We start from the raw sequence: 27584 nt of genomic DNA, 5'->3' as shown, positions 1-27584 counted from the left end.
CTGATATACCTCTACTGTGGTTTCCAGAATACCAATGGCAGCTATATGAGCGTTATTGTGAGTGCCCCCCTCTCTTCACGGTCTATGAACGCCATTAAAAAAAAATAAAAAGGTAGCCTTTGCTATTTGTAAGAACGTCTTACCCTAGACACCACCTGAGAGCTCAAACAATCACCTGTGCGTTATCCCAAACTGATAAATCACATGTTCTGGGATACTCTGCTGGAAAATATCTGTACTTTGGCAAACTTGAATAGGGGTGTTTGACTATTTTCATCCAAATAGTGTCTTTTTAATCAAAAATCTACCACTTGACCAAAAGCTTTAACTCAAAATGCACCTCTTTTGTAAATGAAAAAGGTTTAAGCATTTTAAAACAGTGTAGCATGAATACCAATTATGACTTTGCCACCAACCGCAGAAAGGTTTCACCCAGAAAAATGGTTTTCCTAGTGGTGTTTGGAAGATGTTACTGGCTTTTTATGCTGGCGATCAATATAACTACTCAGGAAAAGCGTACTCTGTAATACCTCACATTGCAGCATGTCCTTTTTCTGGGATGGAATTCATAACTGGAGAATAAGATGCATTCCATTCCTAAGCATACAAGTTGCTGGAGAAACTTACCTGCAGCCTCAGTATATTCATGCAGCAAAGATGCAGCAGCATGAAGATGAAACAGACAAGGATGTACTGCATAGTTTACATACAGCAGAAATTAAGCAATTTATTTTTGATGTACAATTAAAAGTTCAGTGCAACAGGCTTTTTTTTTTTATAATGATATTTTTAAATTATTTACAGGTTTACATGCTTAAATTAAGAAAAGGAAACATGAATGTTGAGGTAATTTTAGTTAAATACAATTATAAGGCAAAATAAAACCGCGTCTGTGGACTTGGTCCAAACTAATCAAACTTAGAGAGATGAGATTGTCTACCCGTAGGAATAAATTCACTTCATCCATTTTCAGATATGCAGACATTTTAAATTGGGTCTCTGGTAAAAAGTCAATTTGTTAAATTAGTACACGTGGATTGCTATCCCATGCCAGCTCAACCACTTCCAGGTCATATCTGCTTCCTGATTAAACTGTGTACATTTATTATCCTATTGTAGTAAAAAAAGAAAGCAATCTCCGACAATGAGCTGACATTGCCAATTAATGATCAAGTGCATGACTGATGCGATAAAAATAAAAAAAAAAGATAAACAAAATCACTGTCCTAAAATGTGCACGTTCTGCTTCTGAGCAGCGTGTGATGAAATCGTTTTTATCCTTTTGCAAAAGGATATATTGTTTTCTACAGTATACTAAGACCGATATGGCCTGAAGTCGTGGAGTTTAATTTTACAGGCAATAAAAATGTTTAATATTCACAAACTGACTCGTCACAAGAGTTCAGTATGTAATCCGTTTGCAGGATATGAAAGATATGTTTAATCAATAGGATGCCAGATTTCCATTCCTACGAGAAGCAATATTCTCGTTCATTTGTATTTCGCCGTCACAAGAAGTTTGGCTTTCTTCGTCATTATTTAGGCGATCATAAAGGTTGTTGGAAAGGCTTCCGTTTAATACTCGTTCATCTTTCCGCAGGGACACAGGCAGGTTTGACAATGTAAAAGTTACATCTTTAAAAGCGTGCAACAAAAAGATTCCAACAATAATGGTAAGGAAACCACTGAAGGTGCCAATCATGTCATTGGCAGACATGTGTTGCCATTCTTTGAATAGAATTGCAGAGCAGGTCAGAACCGAGGTGGTAAAGAATACATAGTAAATTGGAGTTACTAATGAAGTGTTAAATATATCCAAGGCTTTGTTCAAATAGTTTATCTGAGTGCTTACACAAACTATAAGGCTTATTAGTAGGATCCAGGAGAGAGGATTGCTCAGAACTGACCCTCCACTGAAGAGTCCCTTTATAGCAATGCCTAGTCCTTTAACACAGGAAACAGACAGAGCCCCAATGACAGAGCAGATTGTGATATAAACCAAAATATTGGACTGGCCATGAGTTGGTCCCACTACAAAAATCAGTATCAGTGAGATAATGACAACTGCTGTTGCGAAGAGCACAAAACCTACGGAGGAAGAAAGTGACAATATTACTTATGTGATTTAAAAAACAGGCACTTTACCATAAACACCTGTGGATTATTCTTAACGTTTTGCATTTAATGTTAATCGACCTAATTAATTCACCAATAAAAATGACTTACAATACTTGTACTGATCCTTTTTACACAATTTACTATTTAATTATCTAAATGACTGCGACGGGTGGACAATTAACTTTAAACCGCACATTCCTGAAATAATTTTTTTTTGGAATATAAAACAATACCTGAAACCGAATGATGATCACCTAATTACTGCCATCAGTGACTCTACCCACTTAGAATGTTACACATTGCAATAAAATGTTCTCTGCACTTAGTGCATTTTTGTTTTAAAAACATTGCTACATGACTAAAGAGGTAAGTTGAGAAGAAAAAAAAATATATCTTTCACATTAACCTCACCTGGATCAGCTAGTTTGATGGACATTTCATTTAAAGTTTCTATCTCTTCTTCTTTGGGAGAATGAATAACCATCACTGTTGATCCCAGTATGCTCAGCAAACAGCCAATTTTGCCATGAAGATTTAGCTTCTCACTTAAGAAGTACGACGACAGGATGGCACTGTAAATTTAAGATGTCAGTTATAATTCAAAGATTGAGCCTGCTTAACGCTGTCATTTTCCATCAAACAGTCATTTGTAACCAGGTCACACTTCCTATTCCCATGATGTAGTCAACAGGCTGCAAAGCTTTGTGCAATTAAAGGATACTGAAAGCCAAAACAAACAATGTGTTTATTGGCCACACACCTGCAAGATGAGGTGTAGTTTTAATCCCATCATCAAGTGCTATTGAACAGACAAGCAAAGTCTATAAATGAATGTTACATGTACTAGAAAACTCATTGCAACTCAGAATGTAACCTTACAAACAAATCTTTACACAGATGAGGAACAAATATGTCCAGAAAGCATCAAAAACTAAAGCAAAGGGATTTAACAAGACAAGTACGGTTGTAGCATTTGAAGAATAAAAAAAGGACATTACCTGACCAATACACTGAGAGCCCCCAACGGTGTTACTAGCGTAGCCGGTGCAAAGGCATATGCGGCAAAGTTAGCAACTTCACCCGCTCCCACTGAAAAACAAACACGTGCGTCAGCACAATAAGAACCAGAGGTGTCCGGCTCGGGGCAGAAGAGTAGGTTGGTTCTGCCGCATTTGTATTGATCACATGACCTGCCAGTGCAAACTGAGATTTCACATGCAGGCTAAAGTAAGCCAGTAAGGTGTTTAGGTCAGGGGTAGTGTTTCTAAATCCCCCTCCATTTATTCTCCCCGACTAGTCCCAATACACAAACTTTAGTCAGTCACAGCAAGGTAGTTTCTGTGACATAACCATAGGACAAAATAGATACATAAATGTTTAACTTTTCTATAATCCGATCCATAAAAAGTGCAAATTGTGGATTGTATAGGTGCACGTCGCACATTTACAGTTTTATCAAATGTACAGTAATACTATGAGCAAAAATGAAAGCAACTTTATATGGACTTTCATGCTTTTTGCACAGTATTCCATGCACACACAATATGGTTGTATACTCCTAACAAAGGTAAAACATAAAAACATGTTATGATACTAAAGACACAAAGCCTGCATATACATTGATAACTATATTACAACTACATTTTAATATGAGACAAAGAAGTTGATTGTTTTTCTTTGATACGTACTTGACAGAAGCCCAGCCCACCATAACCCTTCCTTGAGATACGCATGGCCTCCTTGACCTATTACATGGAAGAAAAAAAACAAAAGAAGAATATGATAAAGGTGACCTTTAACAGATAAAGTATGTGTCTATAGTGCTGACCTGTTCAATAATGTGCAACAGTGCTGTACATTTAAACTATTCAATAGTTCACAATTAAATAAGTGTGTGTGATTGACGCAACAGCTCAAATATCTGCAAAATGCACCCACACATACTGTACTACTATCTATGGCTTCCATCACACCACACACCTGACTGTATTCATGTCTGTCAGTGATAACGGTATGCTTTTAGCAGTGTGTGTGTGTGTGTGTGTGTGTGTGTGTGTGTGTGTGTGTGTGTGTGTGTGTGTGTGTGTGTGTGTGTGTGTGTGTGTGTGTGTGTGTGTGTGTGTATATATATATATATATATATATATATATATATATATATATATATATATATATATATATATATATATACACACAAATTTTTTCTTTTTTTTTCTTCTTATATTTTTATTCATTTTTTGCGGGGTTTTTTTTGGGGTGGTATACACAAAAAAAATTCAGTGGGGTACATTGAAACATATAATTGGGTGAAATCACAGGAGAGGGGGGGAGTGGTGAGAAGGGTACAGCATTTGTACATATACAATATATTAAACATCAGTTTTAACATAGTATACATCACAGCGTTTGGGACATTTTAATCTAAATACGGAGATATACCAGCATGTAGTTAGATAAGCAGAGAGTTTTTCCATGTATACTATATACCAGATGTTAGTATTTATTTGATGTAGAGAGGGAGGGGCAGGTTGTTTCCAATTCTTAGCAATAGTGAACCTAGTGGTATTTAACATTTGGGAAAGGATTTTGGCTTCATTTTTATTTTGGTTGTCTACAGGTTTCCCTAACCATGTGTATAGTGGATCATGGGGAACATGGACCTGCAGGATTCTATATATTAATGCAAGCACTTCCTTCAATAGTGGGATAAATTTTAGGGCATGACCAGAATATGTGCAGTATACTCCCCATATCATCGCAGTCACGCCAGCACAATGGGGAGGCACCTGGGACCTGGGAGAAAAGAGTGTAACCTGGTAGGAGTCATACAAAAAGTATGGTGTTACGGGCAGCACTCCCAAGATAAAATTCAAAGTCTATAATGTCTGGTCACGGGAACGACAGGAGGGACATGTCCTAAAACTAAAGTGCAAAGAAAGGTGATGTTCCCAGCACTCAATGAGACTACAACAAGAAAACACTGGAATATGCCAAAACATCAATTGTATTGAGAAAGATATACATTAGTATACAATCTGGAGGATGCTCCAACTGTCCTAAGGGAAATTGGTGTGTACAAACACATGGTAAGTTGGCGTGATGGGGAGGTGGGAAGTGGCAAAAAACAGAGCAGATGTGATAAAGTAAAGGGGGGGGGGGGCAACGTTTCGGTGCAGGATTCCCGTTCCTCAGGCCTGTTATGCCCATTCCCATAGATCCCTAAAAAAAGTAACCTGTGGTACTTCCCTTCATACCATACCCGCCACCCCATCACAGCAATCTGGCACGTGTTTGTGCACTTAGATTTCCCTTAGGACAGTAGTTGTAGCATCCTCCAGATTGTAACTTTCCTCAATACAATTTATGTTTTGGCATATTCCAGTGTTTTCTTGTTATATTCTCATTGAGTGCTGGGAACATCACCTTTCTTTGCACATGTACCATCTGTATATTCATTTGTATTAATTTGCAAATGTTCTCTGATCACAACACATGAGTTTTTAGAGGCGGCCTCCCATAAATTCAAGTCTAAATTAGTGTTCAGATCTTTCTCCCAGGTGGCCATATTTGTCGGGTGCTTGGTTACTATGTATCTGTATATTTTCATGGTACAGTTTTGAGTACATGATCAGTGCTTCACAATAATGTTATCTCAATGCTTTATTTTTTGTTTGAAAATAACGTGATTCCAAATGAGACACCGGTTTGGTGAAGTCGAGTTACATGTTGACAATGAGACCAAACATACGTTTTTAGATACAACCGATTAGAAATGCCTGGTTGTAAATAATGCACTGGGAGGTTGTACACGGTTTTTTAGTGCACACTGTAGTTGCAATCTATGGGTTGTGTAAGTATTGTATTTGACAGATACACAATTTCTATTTGCACTGTGGCACGTAAACTGGGTTCTACCTTTCACCTTATACAATGTTTTACAATCTTACAGTCCCAACGGGCCTACCATGCATTGTAAGCACCTCTGGTCCAATAAAAAAGTTTGCATGTACAAAGGGCATCTTCTTGTGCACCAATACATAACATTGTACTAGCTTCATTTATTCCTTCCCTATTGAAGGTGCCAGCATTACAGTGCTTCACAATAAAGGAGGTACAATCATGCTAGCAGAAGCAGTGTTCTGTGGCTGATGTAAATACAGATACAACTACAATTGTGTACCTGCTCTCATAGAGCCCTTCCTGGCCAGCCGGAGCAGTCCTTTCTTTTTCAAGATAAAACTTCCCCCGATGAAAAGGCTGGAACTGATCGCCAATGTAAGCCCAATGTAGAAATCATATTTCCCCCGATCTTTGCTCATCTCGAAAGCTTCTAGTGCAATCTATCCAGATGCATTGATAGCAGAGCAGAGAAACAGCAACAGCTTATTTGGAAAGCAAAGGGATCCAATTGTAATTCTGCAAATGACAAAGATATCGTTAAATCAATTTCGGCAATACCAGAATATCAGGACAACAATTATAGCAGACCAACTAATAAAGTCTTACTGTACCACTGACATGTGATTTTGTTTCCTTTCCTGGTTCGTCTTGATGGTAATAATGGTCACCTTGTGCAGTTTCCCCAGATATCATGTGCAGATAAATTATGTTTTACACAGGAGAGAGAACAAAACTAATTTCACAGAGAGAAGGTTATAAACTTTCCATTGGCAGGCACACGTATGGCTCAGGTTCTCTCTTCCTGCTGCAGCTTTCATTATGCACACACCGGTTGCATTAAATGTCCAGAACCAAATATACATCGGTTTACAAACAGTTTAAAAAAAAACCACTACAGATCAGTCTTCCCTCCCTCACCGACTGGCCACTCCACCCCGTGGAGGGACAGAGCGAGAATGGGAAGCCCATGGGAATATTGAAGAAGGACCAACTCTTGCCCTTTTCTGCTACATTGTCTCTTCCCTGACTTCAACCTGACTTTGAGACTTGAAAATTAGATTTCCCAAAACAAACTGTTTCTAAACACTGACAAGACTGTAACAATGGTATTTGGGACCAAGGCTACATTTTTAAAGCTTCCAGTGACTGAGCTCCAGATCAGAACCAACGCTGACACCACCCTAAGGCCGAGTTCAGGGTGGATGCTTGCATGCGCACGCACGTTCAGCGCAATTTCGGGTTGTTTTCAAATTGAAAACTCCACCGGCGGCAAAGTACAGCGTTGACGCTGCTACTTTTTGCCGCTACAACCCAAAATGATTTTGGGGGTTGCAGTCGCGTCACGTGAGCTGGTTCAGCGAACCAGCTCCGTGACGTTCGCCACGCCCCCAAACACCGCGACCCAACTCCTGTAGCCAAGGAACAGATCACTGGGCTGCAGGAGCGCGCGGCTGCAGCATCCACCCTGAACTCGGCCTAACTCCCGTTACTAGTTTTAAATACTTGGGCATATGGTTTGACTCCCATTTAACATTTGGGATGCACATTTATACATCGACATCCAAAACCTATGCCAAACTATATGTACTATATAGGAACAAATCTTCCCTAAGTCTGTTGGTCAGAAAGCGTATCGCACAGCAGATGCCAATGCCAATTATCGACTATGGGGACATGGAATACGGCTCGGCACCCCAAACCCACATTACAAACTTGATACCCTCTACAACTCAACATGCCGTTTTGTTCTCCAATGCAACTACAACACACATCACTGCAAAATGTTTAAAGAACTAGATTGGTCGTCACTTGAGTCTAGGCGCAAAGTTCACCTTTCCTGTCTCGCCTTCAAATACTTTCTGGGCAAGCTACCCGTCTACCTGAACAAGCTCCTCACCCCTACCACATGCAGCACTTATCACCTGAGATCCGACTCCAAATGACTGTTCATGGTCCCAAGGCTCAAAGTATCCAGCCGCTCCTCCTCCTCTTACCGTCCACCTCAAAACTGGAACAATCTACCGGAGACTCTCACAGCCGCCACCAGTCTAAGTTCTTTCAAAACTAAAGCTGTCTCACATTATAACCATGTATTATTTGTCATCTTAACTCTATGCACAGGACATACTTGAAAACGAGAGGTAACTCTCAATGTATTACTTCTTGGTAAAATATTTTACAAATAAATAATGTTGGTCTTAGCCTTGATTTACAGTGACCCTCTTTCAAGGGTACCCACATATTTGTAATAATAAAATGCTCTATGCAAGGCTGTCAAAATACACACCACTCGCAGACACACAAAAATAACATTCTGGGTTTATCCAGAGCCTGGATTCCAGACAAAGAATCTGGGTAATAGATTTTTGTAAAATTAAAAAAAAAGTGACATCCTATTCGTCTGCTTTTAGAAAGCATTACTTTTCTCTGGATGCCTTATTGTTTAATCACTGTAGCTACAGAACAGAATGTTTGTGCAACAGAGTTTGGTTCTCTAACTAAACCAGAAGAAATTGTATTAAAGATTTTTCCAAAAAGTAGAGAAAAATATGGGTTGTGTGGAATGTGACATGGTTCACCCAGACAATAATGTAGTCGCTAAATCACATACAGCATAATAATAATAATAATAATATGAAGATTGATATAGTCACGAGTAGATTCCACATAGGACCAAAACCAATTGACAAAACAGTTTATTCCGAGAAAAAATAAAAAAAAGCTATGGGTTTCCAGGATAACATTCACAATTGACAGCTGTCTATACATATTTTTCTGCAAAAACGTTAAAATGTATTTGGCAATATGAATGGAAACTACCGTGGCCATGAAAGGGTTAAAAAAAAACACTTTTTTTATCAGTCTGTAAATTTTTGTGTTATGCCAACAATGAAGTTAGAAAAGTGTGGATGGACAAATTGATAAATAGGTCAGATAATATGAACAGAGAAGAATGCCGATGTCTCAACACAGAGCTAAAAAGCACTGCACTCTGAAGAAATAGTGTGCCAACTGAGTGTATTTGACATGAGTAATGAGCAGGTTTATCTAGCAGCAATCTGAGATGGTATGTCTACATTAGCCACTTATTAAAGTTGTTAATATTCATTCCTCTGAATTATGTAGTATTTCATACAGCCCTTTACAATTATAATATAGGGCGCAGTATGCAGCTTTGTACATAGAATTTTACAGGCAACGTCCTGTCACAACAAGCTTACAAACCATGTATGGCACAGGGAGATAAAGGGAATTGCCCAAAGTCATAACAAGCAAACGCCGAGATTTGAACTGAACTCCCATGCTTCAAAGTCCATGTCTGTTTATAGAAACAGGGCCTTATCGAGAAACAGTTCACCTTCCAACGTTAAGAGCTACACAATCTAATTATATTCGTATGTTGTTAGGAGTACCTAACCCTGGCAACCAATGTTCCAGCTCTATCTGATATAGGCCGAGGCCCCGCTGCCTCAGTCAGCGCGCCCGCACTACATGCAGGCGGCGTGTGGAGAGGCAATTGACCGCTACCTGCGGTCCGTAGGGAGCAGGAGCAGGGGGGGCGGGCGTGGTTTGAGCGGAGGGCTGCAGCGAGGGTCTCCCGGGCAGGCAAGAGGGTGCAGCAAGCCCCCACGCATGCCCTCTGCTGCTTGCTCTCCGTGCTACTCAGTGGAATCATCCAGCAGGACATCACCTCACGCGGAGGCAGACTCGTCGAGGGATCAGAGGATCCACTTTATCTTCACGTCAGCGCGCCCGGGCGTGGACACACCCGGCAGGTACCTTCACCCTCACAAGTGCACCATCAAATATCTCAAATTAGTGAACAGCGCTGTCTCACACACACCAGGGGGGTTGGGTGTGGGACTCTTGGGACTTTGGGGTGCTGGGACATGGTATGGGGGTTACAGCCCTGCGAGGCGTGTGGTAGTTGTATCTCTAGTCATAGAGTATAGCGTGAAGAGTTATCCGTTATATCTCTGTTCAGTAAAGCCCTTTCTATTTTTACTAAGAGTATGTATTCATTGTGAATGTGTCCTGTGAGGGGCTCCTCCCACTCTGCTGGGATCCCTCTCTGGTGGAGGCGCTGCACCATATGGTAAGAGTAATTCACCCCAGGCTCCCCGTGGCGGTGGCTCCAGGCCCTCTGAGCCAACAGCTAAAGGGCAGCACAAGTAGCGTATTTACAGCCTACCCCCAGATCTCACTTGGGGGGGGGGGGGGGGAGGGGGAGAGAAACAGGGCTACATACATTTTAAGACCAAAATTCTTATCTGGGAGTCGCAGCAGTCTAATAAAGAGAACCGCAATTCAAGCTCAGGGGACATGTGAACATTGGTAACGCACAATCAAGATGCTTCATTGCATTATAATATTGAAAATTGGGGAAGAAAAGGATGACCTCCAACGGACATTCGTTTCAACATGGTTACTTGCATTTATGCTGACATTTTCAGAGCTGTGAATAGAAGACTATTACCACGGTCATTGGTTCTGTCCTAGCTATGGTCATTGGGCACCTGAGGTGAATGATCACTACAGGTATGATCACAGTTTTGCAGGAGTATTACATATTGGGTTAGACAGAGATATCATTGAATTTTTATTTCACATTTTGATAGGATATGTGAATCAAGTGAATCACATGCCCCGTGCAGGAATGCTAAAACGCAGGGTTATGTAACCATTTTCCATACTTTTGACAACCAAAGATCAACGAATAAGGCGCTGAAAAAGTTACGCCCTCATTTTGAGTCAAAACATCCATAGCTTTAACGACACACAGATGCTAATTCACCCATCATTGTGTGATAGCTTCCTTGCAACTCAAGTGTCAAGATGTGGCAACAGCAAATAATATATTTTCAAAATACAGCGTGAAAGCAGCAAGCTATTTTGTAATATGTGGCAAAGATTTCAAGTTGAATCAAACATTACTGTAATAAAATGTACACTCTAAACAGCTTTATCGCAATTTACCCCATATAAAGTCCCAGATATATGATGTTCCCTCTCACTAGCAGTTTTAAAAATATATTTATATATTTCAGTATTTGCAATGAAGTTATTAGGGTTATTGAACCGGAATGGAGGCCAGGAGGTTAGTTTGTAGAGAAATTCCAAATAGTTTTTAGCAGTTATCCAAAAAGACACTTGAGCGTGAACGTGTTGCTTATTCAGCATGATATTATTTTGCAACATAATGATCTTTTATTTGTATGGCTCCAACATATTTCGCAGTGCAGTACTACGTGGGAGGGATGACAATAACATTGTATAACAAAGTGTTCATGCAAGTTAAGAAACTGAGAAAATAGGAAGGCGATCCCTGTGTCAAGAAGCTTACAATGAGGAAGAGTTCTCGTTTGAGTACTAATATTTCATTTTAATTAACATAAAACATTTGTTAAATACAAAGATTTTTAGTGGGGAGTGTGAGGGAAGGGGCAGCATGGCACAGTATATTAAAAGGTTAAGCCCGTTTGTTACCCATACCAATCAAGATGGTGACCCAGAATATAGGGTTAACTCACCATCTCTAGGCTATAAAATGGCTGCCAGCCCTGCTAATATCAAAATTCTGTTAGATATCCGTGTTTTCCCTATGTGTCTCTTGTAACAGTATATTATGGGATGTTTATGTTTTTTTTCTGTGATAGTTACTGTATGTGACTCATTGTGTGCTTGGACCACTAACAATAGTCAAGTGGCTGGCACACAGTGAGTCTGTAGGCTAGCTTGTGTGCTCAGGTGCAATGTCTGTGGACAATGGTGAGGTTTGGGAAGAGGAGAGCCCTACGCTGGGGAGGTACATACTCCAAAAGCGGAGCATTATTCTCTACCCGGCAGTCAGACAACCCATGCAGGAGGTATGGAGCTGAAACTGGGAATCAGGGCCTGGGTCCTAGCACCGTCAGTTCGATTTCCATTGGACAGTTCCAGACAAGTTCCCCGGCTCCTGAATGGATAAGAGGAGGAAAGGTCTCCCCTGAATGGAGGCCGTGAAACACGTGTTGTGCAGTGTTACCTGTACGGTGTTGCTCCACCACATTACCTTTTTGGTTCTTTAATTCTCAGATTTGCACTGTAAGTAAATGCAAGGGCTGTAGGTGTACGTAAATAACCAGTAGGGCAAGTGTGTTGGAAGATGTAGTCAAAATGTTTTCCAAGACATTGAAATTCTTAATTGAAAATTATATAAAGACTTTAAAATCAGTGTGTGCACAGTACAGTTCTTCTGCTTAAGGAAAAATATATATTTTCCATTACTACATAAAAATATCATTGTATGCTTGAGGTGTTATGTCTCTTGGGCAGGTTGTTTTAATAATTTTGAAGATATCGAATTGTCTAGTTTGAATGCTCACATTACGCAGAGCTGTGCGAGTGTGGGCAGTTTGTACTATAACTGCTGCATAACATACAAGCTCTGGGATCCACGTTTCACAGCATAACACAGAGGTGTTAATCACAGGACCGCAAATTGACACTAGCAGAGGCAGCTTATATTCGGTTCATGAAAAAAATGAATGTTTAGAGAGAAATAGTACACAAATCAATCAAGCTAGTAATGCCATCACATACAAATTCATTGATTTAAAAAAAAAAAAAAAAAGTAGAAGGACAAAAACAATACAAACTCACGGTGGGCAATATTTGTTCTTCATAACGTATCACCACGCGGTCAGAGGAATCAGCATTGCTCTAAATCTAAGATATATTGCCAGCCCCTCCGGCAGTGAAGAGGTTATTTATGAGGGAACGGTCAGGTAGCATGGTTTAATTAAGGCTGTGCCATAAGGAGCGGAGTAATTCAGAAAGCAAGCCATGGACAGCACGGGTGTCATCTAAAAAGTAAGAGGAATTTAGTAGGGACATTTTAAAAGGCTACAGAAATGTGACATGGTTGTTTCAGACACGTTTAATATTTCCAACTTTAAGAAATAAGTGAAAGCACAAAAAGGTGCCGCATTACTCTCGGTATTGTACCACAATCATGATCCCAGCCAGAGCCTCAGTATAGCCCTGGGGCTACACTTCCACCCTATTGATGTCTTTCCCCTTCAGTTTATCAGAACAGGGAAATGGTTCAGTACAGCATGGTACGAAGTCTCTCACCTAGGAGATCACCGCCTCCTGCAACACAACATGGAACCCTAAAAGTCCCAAATCTACAAATAAAAATATAAAAGCAACATTTTGATGATTTTTTTTTGCCCGGGAGTTCATACTTAACCCTTCACTGCCAAGAGCTGACCAGGACACGGAACTACTTACATGCATGCATGCACAGGTTTCTAACATTATTTACTTTATCACACAGTGTGTCCACACAAAGAGAGGTTTCACTTCATCATGTCCGTGCCTCTTTTAGTGTGGAGTATGCACGCGTACACACCTACACCAGTGATGCCGCCTCCCGTCACATGCCACTCCCAGCCTCTCCCCGGCGGGTATATCCGGGCATCTCTCTCCGCCGCCCGGGCGCCTCGCGCTGCTCGGTCTGCTCCATGGAACCCTCCGAACCCTCTCTGACTGGCCGGGATGTGACGTTTCCCCGCGCGGCACCCCGCACTTCCTGCTTCCGAGGCCGGCGTAGCGTCACGGAGTTTCACGTCATCTTTCAACAAACTTTATTAAGGTGACAGCGATTGTACAAGTGCAAAAATAAGTGTCATATGCTGTATGAGTCGTTTTTATTATCAAAATAAATGGTAATGTTGACTTTAATTTCTGTACTTTTTAGTAGATACTGTACTCTAGTCTTACATTGTTTTCTAGTAATTCATGTCTCATAGAAAAGTGTATCATACCCTCCCCCATTTCACAGATAAAAATAGGTACCCAAAATACCATACATCACACCCCTCATTATATATATACAGTACATCATACCGCTCATATATACCATACATCACAACCCTCATTATATATATACAGTACATCATACCGCTCATATATACCATACATCACACCCCTCATTATATATATACAGTACATCATACCGCTCATATATACCATACATCACAACCCTCATATATATATACAGTACATCATACCGCTCATATATACCATACATCACAACCCTCATATATATACTCCGCCCCTCATATGTACAGTTCACTCAGGGTGGCCACCACTCCGAGTTTGACCCGTATCTCCGGGCTACGAGTTTACCTAGAAAATCACCGGGCGGCAGCAGCATCGGCATCTCTGCCTGCAAATCCTGTAAACATTGCTGCGCGACGTCAAATGATGCCGCGTTGCCATGACAACAGGGCGCTACATGACGTCATGGCATCAAGTGACGCCCGTTGACATGACGAGACGAGACGTCATGCCGCGCCACACTGCAATAACAACAAGGAGTCATGTGATGCCGCGGCGCCAAAAGGTGTCTGTGTGTTTATTAACTTTTTCCAGCTTGTCTCAGTTCTTTGGAGGGTAGTGGTCCCTCCCCCCCAGGATTTAAGCTCGCCCCTCCCCACTTTCCAAGTTAGCAGGTCTTTTTCATGTTACTGGGTTTGGACAGATCCAATGTGATCATTCTCCCTCCAAATATAGAGGTAAATGATAATATTAATCAGGTAGTGTTAGGACCTGCTAACGGTCATGCCTTGATGTGGCAGCAGGCTTAAGATGCTTTGACCAAAGGGTTTAACTAAATTACCCTGAATATAATCTTATATTAAACCTTCAAGTAGCTTCCCAACTATTGATGTCAGGCTTACAGGTCTGAAATTCCCTGGTTGTGATCTAGCTCCCTTTTTAAATATAGGAACCACATCTGCTTTCCGTCAATTTTGTAGTACTGAGCCTGTAGAAATTGAATCCTTCAATATTAAACATAATGATTTTGCTATTTCTGAACATAGCTCCTTAAAAACTCTTGGATTTATGTCATTGGGGCCAGGTGCCTTATTTACTTACATTTTATCAAGCCGCCTATGAACTTTTTCCTCAGTTAACCAATTGTTCATTGTATATAGAGGTGGTGGCTTCCTCCTGTGGCACTATTTTTGTCATTGATTCCTCCCTAGTAAATACAAAGGCAAATAATGTGTTTAATACTTCTGCTTTTTCTTTATCTCCAAAACATTGCCTGCCATCTCCCACTGAAAGATTCCTATCTTAACCTTTTTGTTATTAAGGTAGCCTACTTCAAGAACTTTTTTTTAGGGTTGATCTTACTTTGTGTTGCAATCTTTTTTTCATTTTACATTTTTGCTAATTTTGATTGCTCTTTTTTGCAACTTTTCTTACATTCCTTATAATTCTGATATGATGCCCCCATCCCTTCTGACTTTAAGAAACAAAACACCTGCCTCTTCCTTTCCATTTCCTCCCCTTCCAAAAAAGACCAGAGGAGCGCAGCTTGCAGCCATGTAAAAAATTAAAAAAAAACACATAGTATAGCAATGTCGTGAAATATTGTGTTAGTACTGAGGCAGGCTCACAAATGGCTACTCATATTGGGGTAGCAAAAAAGGGAACATTCACCCCTCTAAGTTGGATGACTGCTCCTTTTTTGCTACCCCAATGTGAGTAGCCATTTGTGAGCCTGCCTCATTACCAACACAATATTTCACGACATTGCTATACTATGTGATGTTTTTTTATTTCTTACATGGCTGCAAGCTGCGCTCCTCTGGTCTTTTTTGGAAGAATTCTACATGCAGGACTTTTGAAACAGTCTTTCACCAAGGGTTGAGTGTGTCTGTTCAGCCTCTTATATTTGAGCACTATATTTCACTTAATTCTGTCACTTATTTTGTTATTTTGGCACCTATATATATTTCGGCACTTATAATTCATGCACTTTTGTGGGTTTGTTAGAGCGCTATCAAGCCCCTTCTCTGTCATACATTTCCTCCCCTACCTGTTTATTTAGCCACATTGGTCTAGACTTGTTTAACACCTCCTCCCCCCCTCCCCCCCAGGGAGATTTGGTAATTACAGGGTGGGATATGGCGCATACCTGTTGTTCACAGGAGCTGTGAGTCTCCGCCGGTGGTACTGGGGAATGGCAACAGGTCAGGCTTCAGCTTCTGGTCCAATGGTGCAGCGCCTCCATCCTATGAGGATCCTGCCAGAGACAGGATGGGTCCCCATAGGCACCTCCTTTCCCCCTTGAATGACTCCAGGCCCAGAGAGGGGCTAATCAATGGGTCTATATTGTAGTACACACCGCATGCCTCCATGCTCCTTCCTGATTCCTGGAGCAGGTCCAAGGGGCTTGAGGCCCCAAGAGCCCCTCTTTAGCTCCCATACCCCCTGATGGGGCAAGGGGGATGAGCTTACACTCTACTGAGGGAGCGAAGGGAAGACAGACATAATTTGGTGGAGTGCCAGCTTTTATACCTGGGGGAGGGGCCATAACAGAGCAGGTCCAGGTACTGACAGGCAACCCACCATCTACATGTGACCCAGTCAGTACCCTCCCCAGGCATTACACTCCAACTTGCCGGTAGGCCTGCACCTGGACATGGTTACATTGTAGCTATCCAGGCTGCAACTGCAAGCCAGGCCCTGTGCAGGAGTTGAACCCCAACACTGCCTGTTCCTATTAGGACTTATAGTGTTGAGGCCAGTGGAAAGGCTATAGCCAAGGGCACTAGGCTACACTTGTTTCTTTTATATTTATTACCCCAGGGTTTACACTTATCTAACAATGTTTTAGACTGCCCATTTATCATCCAGATTTTCCCTCCAAAAATGTAATTACAATTTATTACTTGTAGATTATTCCTCAATTTATTAATATCTGCCTTTCTAAAGTGTAAAGTCTTTGTTGTACCCATATAATATGGTGTTTAATAATTTATTTAAAATGAGACCATGTTATGATCACTGTTTCCCAAACTTGAATATTTGTTATTACTTCTACATTGTTTGATATTACCAAATCTAGTACTACCCCTCTCCTAGTTGGTTCCTCAATAATTTGGGTCATATAATTGTCTTTAAGCATCCCCAAAACCTGTTTCCTTTAGGTGAAATGCTAATCTCCTTACCCCAGTCTATGTCTGGATAATTAAAATCACCCATTATGCAAACATGACCTAGTCTAGATGCTTTCTCTAATTGAAAAAGTATTTTAGCTTCCTCAATCTCACAGATATTTGGTGGTTTATAGCATATTCCCCCAAACATTTTCTTAATACTTTTACCTCCACTGCTAATTTCTATCCACAAAGTCTCTACATTTTCATCATTCGCTTCATAAACATCATCCCTTATAATAGGTTTTAGATCCGGTTTAACATATAAACATACTCCACCTCCCCTTCTATTTGTTCGATCCTTCCGAAAAAGGGAATAACCCTCTAAATTAACTGTCCAGTCATGAGTTTCATCCCACCCTGTTTCAGTAATGCCTATGATATCATACTGCTCCCTTGCAGCTATTAATTCAAGCTCCCCCATTTTATCTGTCAGGCATTAGCAAGCATGCATTTAAGTTTTTTTCAGCCTGTACTATTATCTTATCTGCTCCTTCCTTTCTGCGCCCACTTGGTTTAGTCTTTAGAAGTTTTCTAGTATTATCTGTATTTACTATGGGTATCTCACTGCTTGTCAAACTCGCACTTGCCCCCATTCTACCTCCATACCACCTTGTATCCTCATCTATTCCATTTAGTTCATTATCTGTTTCATTCCCCTCCCCCCTCCACCCTAGTTTAAAATCTCCTCCAACCCTTTTAGCATTCTCCCCCCTAGCACAGATGATTCCTCTTCATTGAGGTGCAATCCGTCCCTAGAATATAGATGGCACCTCTCAGAAAAGGAGTCCCAGTGCTCTAAAAAGTCCTCACAGGCAATACTCTTTCCCAATAATCACACACCATAGTTGGTCCAACAGAAGGTTTATTTTATAGCAGTATGGCACATTTCCATCCCTGGAGTAGACCCCAGGAGCCCCTTCCAATCTCCTTTACCCTCTTGTAGGTTTATAGCATTTCCCTACAAATATTTTCTTTATACTTTTACTTCCACTGCTAATTTCTATCCACGTCTCTACATTTTCATCATTCCCTTCATAAACATCATCCCTACTAATAGGTTTTAGATCCGGTTTAACATATAAACATACTCTACCTCCTCTTCTATTTGTTCTATCCTTCCGAAAAAGGCAATAATCCTCTAAATTAACTGCCCAGTCACAAGTGTCACCCCACCATGTTTCAGTAATGCCTATGATATCATACAACTCCCATGTAGCTATTAATTCAAGCTCCCCCATTCTATCTGTCAGGCTTCTTGCATTAGCAAGCATGCATTTAAGGTTTTTGTTCCAGTCTGTGCTATTGTTATCTTATCTGCTCCTGCCTTTCTACTCCAATTGTATTTAGTCTTTAGAAGTTTACTAGTATTATGTGTATTTAATATGAGTGTCTCTCTGCATGTCATACTCCCACTTCCCCCCACTGCACCCCAGTGACCCCGAGTTATTTCCCTATTTCTATCTATTCTGTATAGTTCATTATCACTTTCTTGTCACCCCCTCCCCCCTCCGTCCAAGTTTAAAATCTCCTCAACCTTTTTAACATTGTAAGTTTAACAATTATAGCTGCTGTAAGAGCTGACACTAAGCTACAGCAATAAGCAGAGGTAAATAAATAACAGGCGTCTCAGTAATGGAGTTCTTGGGTACGTCTGTATGTTGTAACTATGTGGAGTGAGTGGACCCTGAAGCTTCATGAACAGCTAAACCTTGTCCTTCAATATGGCATATGTAACATGAATAATTTGTGCAAATCCTTTCTTCGTATTAAGTTACATGAACCTTTTCTTATGCTTAGAAGCCCCATTACGAAGCTTGAAAACTGAGAACTACTCCAGTGAGTACATCAGGTCTCCCCTGTGACAAATAAGAATGCTGGGACATATGTGGCTGTTTCTGGTACCCACGGCACGCTTCATGTTAGATATGATGCTCAAATATATGGAAGAGGCTGGTAACAAAAAAGAGGAAGACATTGTATTCACTTACACTCTTCACCAATGTCTTTAGTGTGACTGATACTCACTTGTCATCATTTCACACACACTCTCACACATTTCTCTCTCACACACACACACTCTGACAGACACGCACACTCTGACAGACACACGCACTACCAGAAACGGCGCCAGGAGTCCCGCTCACATTCGGAGGTATGTTGGAGTCATCGGGGGCTGCGGGCGACATTGGGAGCTTGCGGGAGACATCGGAGGTTTGAGGGGGCCTGCGGGGGTTTGCGGCGGCCAATGGGTGTATGCGGGGACCTGCGGGGGCTATTGGGGGTATGCGGCGACCATTGGGGGTATGTGGGGGCCTGCGGCGACCATTGGGGGTATGTGGGGGCCTGCGGGGGTATGCGGGCGGTATTGGGAGGTATGCGGGGGCCTTTGGGGATATGCGGGGGCCATTGGGGATATGCGGGGGCCTGCGGAGGCACTCTCTGGCTGCTACGTGCAGGAGAAATGTTCTCAGAGATGCGGGGGAGGAGGGAAGGCACTGCTCAAGGAGGCGGGGGCCGGAGGCAGGGTAAGCTCCTGCAGCAACATGAACCCGCCTCCGGCTTTTTTTTTTCCTCCAGCGCGAGCAGGGAAATTTTTTTAAAAAAAACACGTGTGCTGCTTGGGCCAATAGGAGCTCGCCACGGTGTTAAATTCACTCGGCCGGGGCGTGCAAATGTATTGGTTTGTTGAACACTGTATATATATATATATCTCCAATAAAGAATATCACTTGTGAGCACATTCACATGTCTTAGACAGGTCTGTAACCCTGCCTTTCACCATTATCACCTAGCATACAGTGCTTTCACTGCAGCAAGGGATTCTGGGAAATGACATGCAAATGAGCACACGGTGTGTCACCTTTTGCCTGAAACCCATTTTTACATGGAACCCTTATAAGCAAATGCTCTGCTGTTCACACAGCTTTTAAGCACAGCATGGGATTAGATGCAAAGCTAGTCAAACCACTCACAGACAGCTGTTTCGACCTTGTGGGTCTCAGTATGAAGTTGGTTGTACTAGCTGATATACCCCCTGATGAGCCAATACATTTGTATTTTATGTACTTTTGTGCACTCTGACAAATTTGTCAATATCGGACTACTTTCCAGAGAGATCTGCATGTTATATTGGATTCAGCGGGTGCAGAGTCTCCTAAACAGATAGGAGGCAAGAGACTACCCAAGATTCTCTGTTATCCAAGAGCTCCCGCTGACGTCACAACTCTCGCGAGACTGCAACGAGGAAGAACCTGGTACACAGAGGCCACGCAGCTATCGGCATCTGCAGCACACGGTGGAGCCCAAATTTGTACCCTACCTTCCCGGTCATCGCTGGCGATTGAGTTTTACTCATACATGCTTTTATTCCTGTCACGTTTGTGAGTGCGCAATTTATACCTTTTCAGATCCATATATAAATTTTTCGCGAACTATTGGGGCCCGCTGCGCCGCGCGCGCTGTTCGGCTCCTCTCCTACTGGTACTATGATGGCCGCTGCAGCTATCTGCGCATGCGCAACCATTCGTGCATGCGCGAGCATCCCCAACGTGGCGACGCCAACCAACATGGCGGCGCCCGCCAGTGGAGGTGCTCCGGAGCCTCCTGCCACCTCCAAGGTGGCGCCCGATGTCGCCCGCGCGTGCTTTGCGCATGCGTGAGCACCAGGACCCCGACGGCGCCGGCCAAGATTGCGGCGCCAACCGGGAGAAGTCGCCGTTCCCTTCTCCCACTGCCACAGGGGTAAGGCAGGGGGCAAGGGAAGATCAGGGGAACCGGGAGTGACGCCCTTACATATTCATAAAAGTAAATGTATGAGAGATGTACGGGTTATGCAATGCGCCGTTGTTCACGTCGCTGGTTTTTTCTTCTTTTTAGTTATTTATGTATTGTTATGACCTTGTTGTAAAGATTCAAAACTAAAAGCTGTCTATGAGTGGTTTGACTGGCTTTGCATCTAATCCCATGCTGTACTTCAAAGCTGTGTGAACAGCAGAGCATTTGCTTATAAGGGTTCCATGTAAAAATGGATTTTAGGCAAAGGTGACACGTGTGATCATTTGCATGTCGTTTCCTAGAATCCCTTGCTGCAGTGGAAGCACAGTATGCTAGGTGAATATGGTGAAAGGCAGGGTTGCAGACCACGAACATGTGGCTATATGCTAATGGTGGAGGTTTTGTCACCTTTTTCACCCACCATAACTTAAAATGTGAATGGTATCTATATCTATCTATTTATCTATCTATATATCTATCTATCTATATCTCGACACATGCACTCGCCTACTTGCCTGGGGTGAGTGCGTTTTGCCTGCTGGCGAGTGTTACCGGCGGCGTCTCCTGGCATTCTCCTGCTTCTTCCCCTGCAACTCCTGTGTCTTCCCCTGCATCTCCCGTGAACATGACTGAGTGGCGTCAAATTACGCCACGTTGCCATGACAATAGGACGCTACATGACGTCACGACGTCACGCGGCGTCAAGTTGCCATTGCAAGCCAGTGATTGAGATCAGAGGAATTGGCCTGGTAACGCACCAGGGTGGCGTGGCTAACATCTCGGATGACGTTCCTGTGGAAACAGCCGTGGCTTTGGTGCAAGTCTCCGACAGAGATGAAGGCGAGAACGTGGCTGTGACCTGCACGCTGGCCAGGGATGTGCCCTTCCAGCTGAAACCGGATAGTGAAACTGGCAGTGACATCAAGAAGTACTTCCTCCAGACCACCACACCACTGGACTATGAGGAAGTAACGGAATACACTATTGAAATTGTGGCTGTTAACTCTGGCAACCCTCCCCTCTCCAGCACTAACTCACTTATGGTGCAAGTAATGGATGTGAATGATAACGCACCTGCCTCCGCTCAGAGCCTCCTAAAACCTCTAGCTCCTACTATAATCCCTACGCTTACACACATTTTTAACTCCTCCCTCTGCTCTGGAACCTTTCCATCCTCCTTCAAACATGCAACAGTCATACCATTACTCAAAAACAGCAAGCTTGACCCTACCTGTCTTTCTAACTATCGACCTGTCTCCCTCCTGCCTTTTGCCTCTAAACTACTTGAACGTCTTGTATTCTCTCGCTTGCTCCATTTTCTCAACACCTATTCTCTCCTAGACCCTCTACAATCTGGCTTCCGCACTGCTCACTCCACCGAAACAGCCCTCACTAAAATAACTGACGACCTCCATGCTGCCAAAGACAGAGGTCATTACAATCTGCTCATATTACCCTCTCTGCAGCATTTGACACCGTGGACCACCCTCTTCTCCTCCACATTCTCCATACTCTAGGTATTCGGAACAAAGCTCTATCCTGGATCTCATCCTACCTCTCCCATCGTACTTTTAGTGTCTCTTCTGCTAACACCTCCTCCTCCTCTATTGATCTCTCTGTGGGGGTACCCCAGGGCTCTGTCCTGGGACCTCTTCTCTTTTCTCTGTACACACTCTCTCTAGGTGACCTAATAACATCTTTTGGGTTTAATTATCACCTCTATGCCGACGACACACAAATATACTTTTCAACACCTGACCTTACACCTGCTGTACAAACCAAAGTTTCTGAATGTCTCTCTGCTATATCATCCTGGATGGCCCTCCGACGCCTTAAACTCAACATGGCTAAAACAGAGCTCCTCATACTTCCTCCCAAACCTGGCCCTACTACCTCCTTCCACATTACTGTTGGAACTACAATCATTCACCCAGTAGCCCAAGCACGCTGCCTAGGGGTCACATTCGACTCCTCTCTCACATTCGCCCCTCACATTCAAAACATTTCTAAAACTTGTCGCTTTTTCCTCCGCAATATAACTAAGATACGCCCTTTCCTCTGTTGTTCGACTGCTAAAACTCTGACTCAGGCCCTCATTCTCTCCCGTCTTGATTACTGTAACCTCCTGCTGTCCGGCCTTCCTGCATCTCACCTGTCTCCCCTACAATCTATCCTAAATGCTGCTGCCAGAATCACTCTACTCTTTCCTAGATCTGTCTCAGCATCTCCCCTCATGAAATCCCTCTCCTGGCTTCCGATCAAATCCCGCATCTCACACTCCATTCTTCTCCTCACTTTTAAAGCTTTACATTCTTCTGCCCCTCCTTACATCTCATCCCTAATTTCTCGGTATGCACCATCCAGACTCTTGCATTCTTCTCAAGGATGTCTTCTTTCTACCCCCTTTGTATCTAAAGCCCTCTCCCGCCTTAAACCTTTTTCACTGACTGCCCCACACCTCTGGAATGCCCTTCCCCTCAGTACCCGACTAGCACCCTCTCTATCCACCTTTAAGACCCACCTTAAGACACACTTACTTAAAGAAGCATATGAATAGCACTGTGGATATTCTAAACACGATACATAATGCTTGGCCCCCTGCAGACGCACTTACCAGAACTCCCTCCTACTGTCTCTGTACGTTCTCCCTACCTACCAATTAGACTGTAAGCTCCTCGGGGCAGGGACTCCTCTTCCGAAATGTTACTTTTATGTCTAAAGCACTTATTCCCATGATCTGTTATTTATATTATCTGTTATTTATTTGATTACCACATGTATTACTACTGTGAAGCGCTATGTACACTAATGGCGCTATATAAATAAAGACATACAATACAATACAAATTGCATTCCCAGAGAAAAACTCCCCTGATGAGATTCTGATGGAGGTGAGCGCAAGCGATGCTGACAGATTCTCAAACTCTCAGCTCTCTTACTCCATTGTGGCTGACCCTTCATCCCGGGTTGTCCTCTCTATCAACCCTGACTCTGGTCAGATCCGAGTCAACACAGTGTTAGACCGGGAGCAGCGGGAACATTATAATTTCCATGTGGTTGCTGCAGACAGAGGCAGCCCCAGCCTAAAGGGCACAGCATCTGTTGTAATCACTGTAATGGACCAATGACAATGACCCCAAGTTTATGCTGAATGGCTACAACTTTTCAGTCACAGAGAAATTGCCCCAGCTAAGCCCCATCTGCATGGTGACAGTCATCGATGCAGACAAGGGTGAAAACGCTTGTAACTCTTGGTGGAGCCAGACGCTGGAGACTTTATCATCCAGATGGGACAGGTACCATCCTATCTAGCATCTCCTTTGAATTGGTCATTGAATGCCTATTATGTCATGGTAGTTCAATTAGTTTGATGCCGCAGGGTGCTGCAACCCTCTGGTAAGGAAGCGGTTAACTTAAGCTACTTACTAGGGCTTGTTGAAGTGAAATATAGGCAGGGTTTCAAAGTGAGATTGGGTTAGAACCCCATGAGGTGAGCTGGCTCCCACAGTGGTCTTGAATGAAAGGGGGGAATTGTTTATACAGTATGTGCATTTGATGCGTCACTTGTGCTTCAGTTGTATATGATCTTTAAGTGCCTTATCAGTTGTAAGGGGGAAGGAGGCAGTCATTCATCTGCTCCTTCTACTGGGCATTATTTGGGAGCTTGGCCTGTCCGCATCTTTATGCTATTGTGACTAGCCCTGCTTACTATCTCACTATGCCTGCCTGGAGTATGAATGGATGAATTGATGTGGCAATATATGTTGAAGGGGACATTTTGGAAAGTCTCTTTGCTTTCTTATCTTATCACGACGTCACGTCATCTTTACGGGAGATTCAGCATTTAAAAAAAAAAACATCTTTTAGTCTTGTTGTAATGCAGGAGGTAACTAAATGGGTAAAAACGTACAGTTGGGTCCGGACATAATTGGACACTGACACAATTTTCATAATTTTGGCTCTGTACGCCACCACAATGGATTTGAAACCGAGATGCAATAGAAGTGCAGACTTTCAGCTTTAATTCAAGGGGTTGAACAAAAATATCGTATGAAACGTTTAGGAATTGCAACCATTTTCATACACAGTCCCCTTATTTCAGGGGCTCAAATGTAATTGGACAAATTAACACAATCATAAATAAAATGTTAATTTTTAATACTTGGTCGAGAATCCTTTGCAGGCAATGACTGCTTGTAGTCTGGAACGCATGGACATCACCAAACGCTGGGTTTTCTCCTTTGTGATGCTTTGCCAGGCCTTTACTGCAGCTGTCTTCAGTTGTTGTTTGTTCGTGGGTCTTTCTGACTTAAGTTTTGTCTTCAGCAAGTGAAATGCATGCTCGATCGGGTTGAGATCAGGTGATTGACTCAGCCATTGGAGAATATTCCACTTCTTTGCCTTAAAAAAACCGTGGGTTGCTTTCGCAGTATGTTTTGGGTTATTGTCCATCTGTAAAGTGAAGCGCCGTCCAATCAACTTCGCTGAATCCGAGCAAACAATATATCCCTATACACTTCAGAATTCATCCGGCTGCTTCTGTCTTCTGTCACATCATCAATAAACACTAGTGAACCAGTGCCATTGGAAGCCATGCATGCCCATGCCATGACACTGCCTCCACCGTGTTTTACAGATGATGTGGTATGCTTCGGATAATGAGCCGTTACAAGCCTTCTCCATACTTTTTTCTTCCCATCATTCTGGTATAGGTTGATCTTGGTTTCATCTGTCCAAAGAATGCTGTTCCAGAACTGGGCTGGCTTTTTTAGATATTGTTTGGCAAAGTCTAATCTGGCCTTTCTATTCTTGTGGCTTATGAATGGTTTGCACCTTGTGGTGAACCCTCTGTATTTGCTCTCATGAAGTCTTCTCTTTATGGTAGACTTGGATAATGATATGCCTACCTCCTGGAGAGTGTTCTTCACTTGGCTGGATGGTGTGAAGGGATTTTTCTTTACCATGGAAAGGATCCTACGATCATCCACCACTGTTGTCTTCTGTGGACGTCCAGGCCTTTTTGTGTGGCAGAGCTCACAGTGCGTTCTTTTTTTCTCACAATGAACCAAACTGTTGCTTTGGCCACTCCTAAAGTTCCTGCTATCTCTCTGATGGATTTTCTTCTTTTTTTTTTGCCGCATAAGGATGCCCTGTTTCACTTGCATTGAGAGCTCCTTTGACCGCATGTTGTGGGTTCACAGCAACAGCTTCCAAATGTGAATGCCACACCTGGAATCAACTCCAGACCTTTTACCTGCGTAATTGATGATGAAATAACGAAGGAATAGCCCACACCTGTCCATGAAACAGCTTTTCAGTCAATTGTCCAATTACTTTTGGTCCCTTGAAAAAGAGGGTAGAGTTGGATAATATGATTTATCCTATCAGGTGCATCAGAGTCTCTTTATAGTAGCTGCTGCAGGTAATGGATGTGTGTATAGTCTTAAGCCATAAGAAAAAGCAACTGGCCCTGCTTAGGGCACCAAGTGTTGCAAGCACTCACGGTTTGGGGAGTAATGGTGGTTTGATGTGATCCTCAGTCGCTGTGTAGTTGCACCGCCAACCCTATCATGACTGGCGTCACGTGGGGCGGTCGCGCGACCGGCGGTGTTCTTGTCTGGTGTCAGTGGAGGAGGACCGGTGAGCTCCGTTGCTCTGCAGGGCTGTTGGTCTCTGGTCTCTGTGATGAAGCGCTACCTCTGGCGTGTCAGCCGTATGATGCGAGGCGGTCACGTGACTCGCGGGACTCCCCTCCGTGTGCAGCAGCTACTGGTGTGCAATCCAACATACAGCAGTATTCTTTGGTATCACTCATATCCCAACCAACATCAGAGGGGGAGACCGACTCAATAGACTAACTAAAATGGAGATGCAATGGATATTCTTGTTAGATACTTTGCAACCACACGGTCTTAATGTTGACTGGGAACTGCAGCATTTTTTGCACGATTAGTATCTTTCAGGTTTTAACACATAGGTTACTTAACCTTTATCCATACCTTTCCCTTCCTTTCCCCCACCCTCCTCCCCCCCTCCCTCCTCCCCCCTCCTCCCCCCCCCCTCCCCCAATTACTACATGCATATATAATATTGAGATTGACTCATATTTAGATAAGTTGTTACAAGACCGACATTGCTTTATATCAGTTATCTTTATGCAATTATGACCTGTATGATATATTGCTGGCACTGTTTTTAAATGTGTTTTATGTTCCCACCCATTGGTATTAGGTCAATTACCCACCCCACCTGATTTTTATCTGGTGCAGGTGTTCTGTGTTAATTTATGCCTATATCTATGTATCCCCTAAACTGATGGATCATTCTTTGACAAAGGCCTTATGGCTGAAACGCGTTAGATGATCCACCAACTACACCTGTCTGTTTGAATAAAATTCTTTGAAGTCACCACACCACGTCTACCCTGCTTCATTTCCTCGGTTGTGCTCCACGATTTTTCCTGCTGCTGCTGGAAGAGCTTACACACCTTGAAAAAGAGGGGGCTACATATTAAAGATATGTAATTCCTAAACCCTTCCTACAATTTGGATGTGAATATCCTCAAATTAAAGCTGATAGACTGCACTTTAAGTCCATATTCATTATTTAACTGTAACTTGAATTTATTTTGGTACCCAGCCGAAATAACAAAACTTGTATCAGTGTCCAATTATTTCCGAACCTAACTGTATTTCAACCAAAAAATCCCAATAGTGGTGCAATGCTTTTACCGCTCAAACAAATCTGCATCTTACTCAAAAATGTTTATGTAATAAATATTCTTGTATC

The 27584-nt window shown here is 42.6% G+C and overlaps 1 protein-coding gene across 3 annotated transcripts; it reads right to left on the bottom strand.

Annotated features, from left to right (window-relative positions):
- Positions 1 to 694: 694 nt before the first annotated feature.
- On the bottom strand, positions 695 to 13607 carry NIPA2 (NIPA magnesium transporter 2). Of its 3 annotated transcripts, none has more exons than XM_075590573.1 (6): positions 13415 to 13607; positions 6299 to 6534; positions 3807 to 3863; positions 3117 to 3207; positions 2530 to 2690; positions 695 to 2088 (listed from the first exon to the last, which is right to left on the bottom strand). In XM_075590573.1, the coding sequence occupies exons 2-6, from the start codon at positions 6435 to 6437 to the stop codon at positions 1445 to 1447; spliced, it is 1092 nt and encodes a 363-aa protein (XP_075446688.1). In that variant the 5' UTR covers positions 6438 to 6534; positions 13415 to 13607; the 3' UTR covers positions 695 to 1444. The 3 variants fall into 3 exon arrangements, with proteins under 3 accessions (XP_075446688.1, XP_075446689.1, XP_075446690.1); XM_075590574.1 differs by having other exon boundaries at positions 13447 to 13607; XM_075590575.1 differs by lacking the exon at positions 13415 to 13607 and adding an exon at positions 13294 to 13317.
- Positions 13608 to 27584: the final 13977 nt, after the last annotated feature.

The sequence above is a fragment of the Ascaphus truei genome, chromosome 3 (assembly GCF_040206685.1).
Source record: "Ascaphus truei isolate aAscTru1 chromosome 3, aAscTru1.hap1, whole genome shotgun sequence".
Lineage (NCBI taxonomy): Eukaryota > Metazoa > Chordata > Amphibia > Anura > Ascaphidae > Ascaphus > Ascaphus truei.
The sequence above is the reverse complement of the archived record's forward strand: the minus strand, read 5'-3'. Positions and strand labels throughout refer to the sequence as shown.

What these genes read in the sequence shown, in the direction of transcription:
- NIPA2 (XM_075590573.1), bottom strand. Translation starts at nt 6,437, where the DNA reads ATGAGCAAAGATCGGGGGAAATATGATTTCTACATTGGGCTTACATTG. An exon ending in GTGGGCTGGGCTTCTGTCAA is followed by an intron (nt 3,208 to 3,806) that starts GTACGTATCAAA and finishes TTTGTTTTTCAG; the next exon opens with TGGGAGCGGGTGAAGTTGCT. An exon ending in GCTCTCAGTGTATTGGTCAG is followed by an intron (nt 2,691 to 3,116) that starts GTAATGTCCTTT and finishes TTAAATTTACAG; the next exon opens with TGCCATCCTGTCGTCGTACT.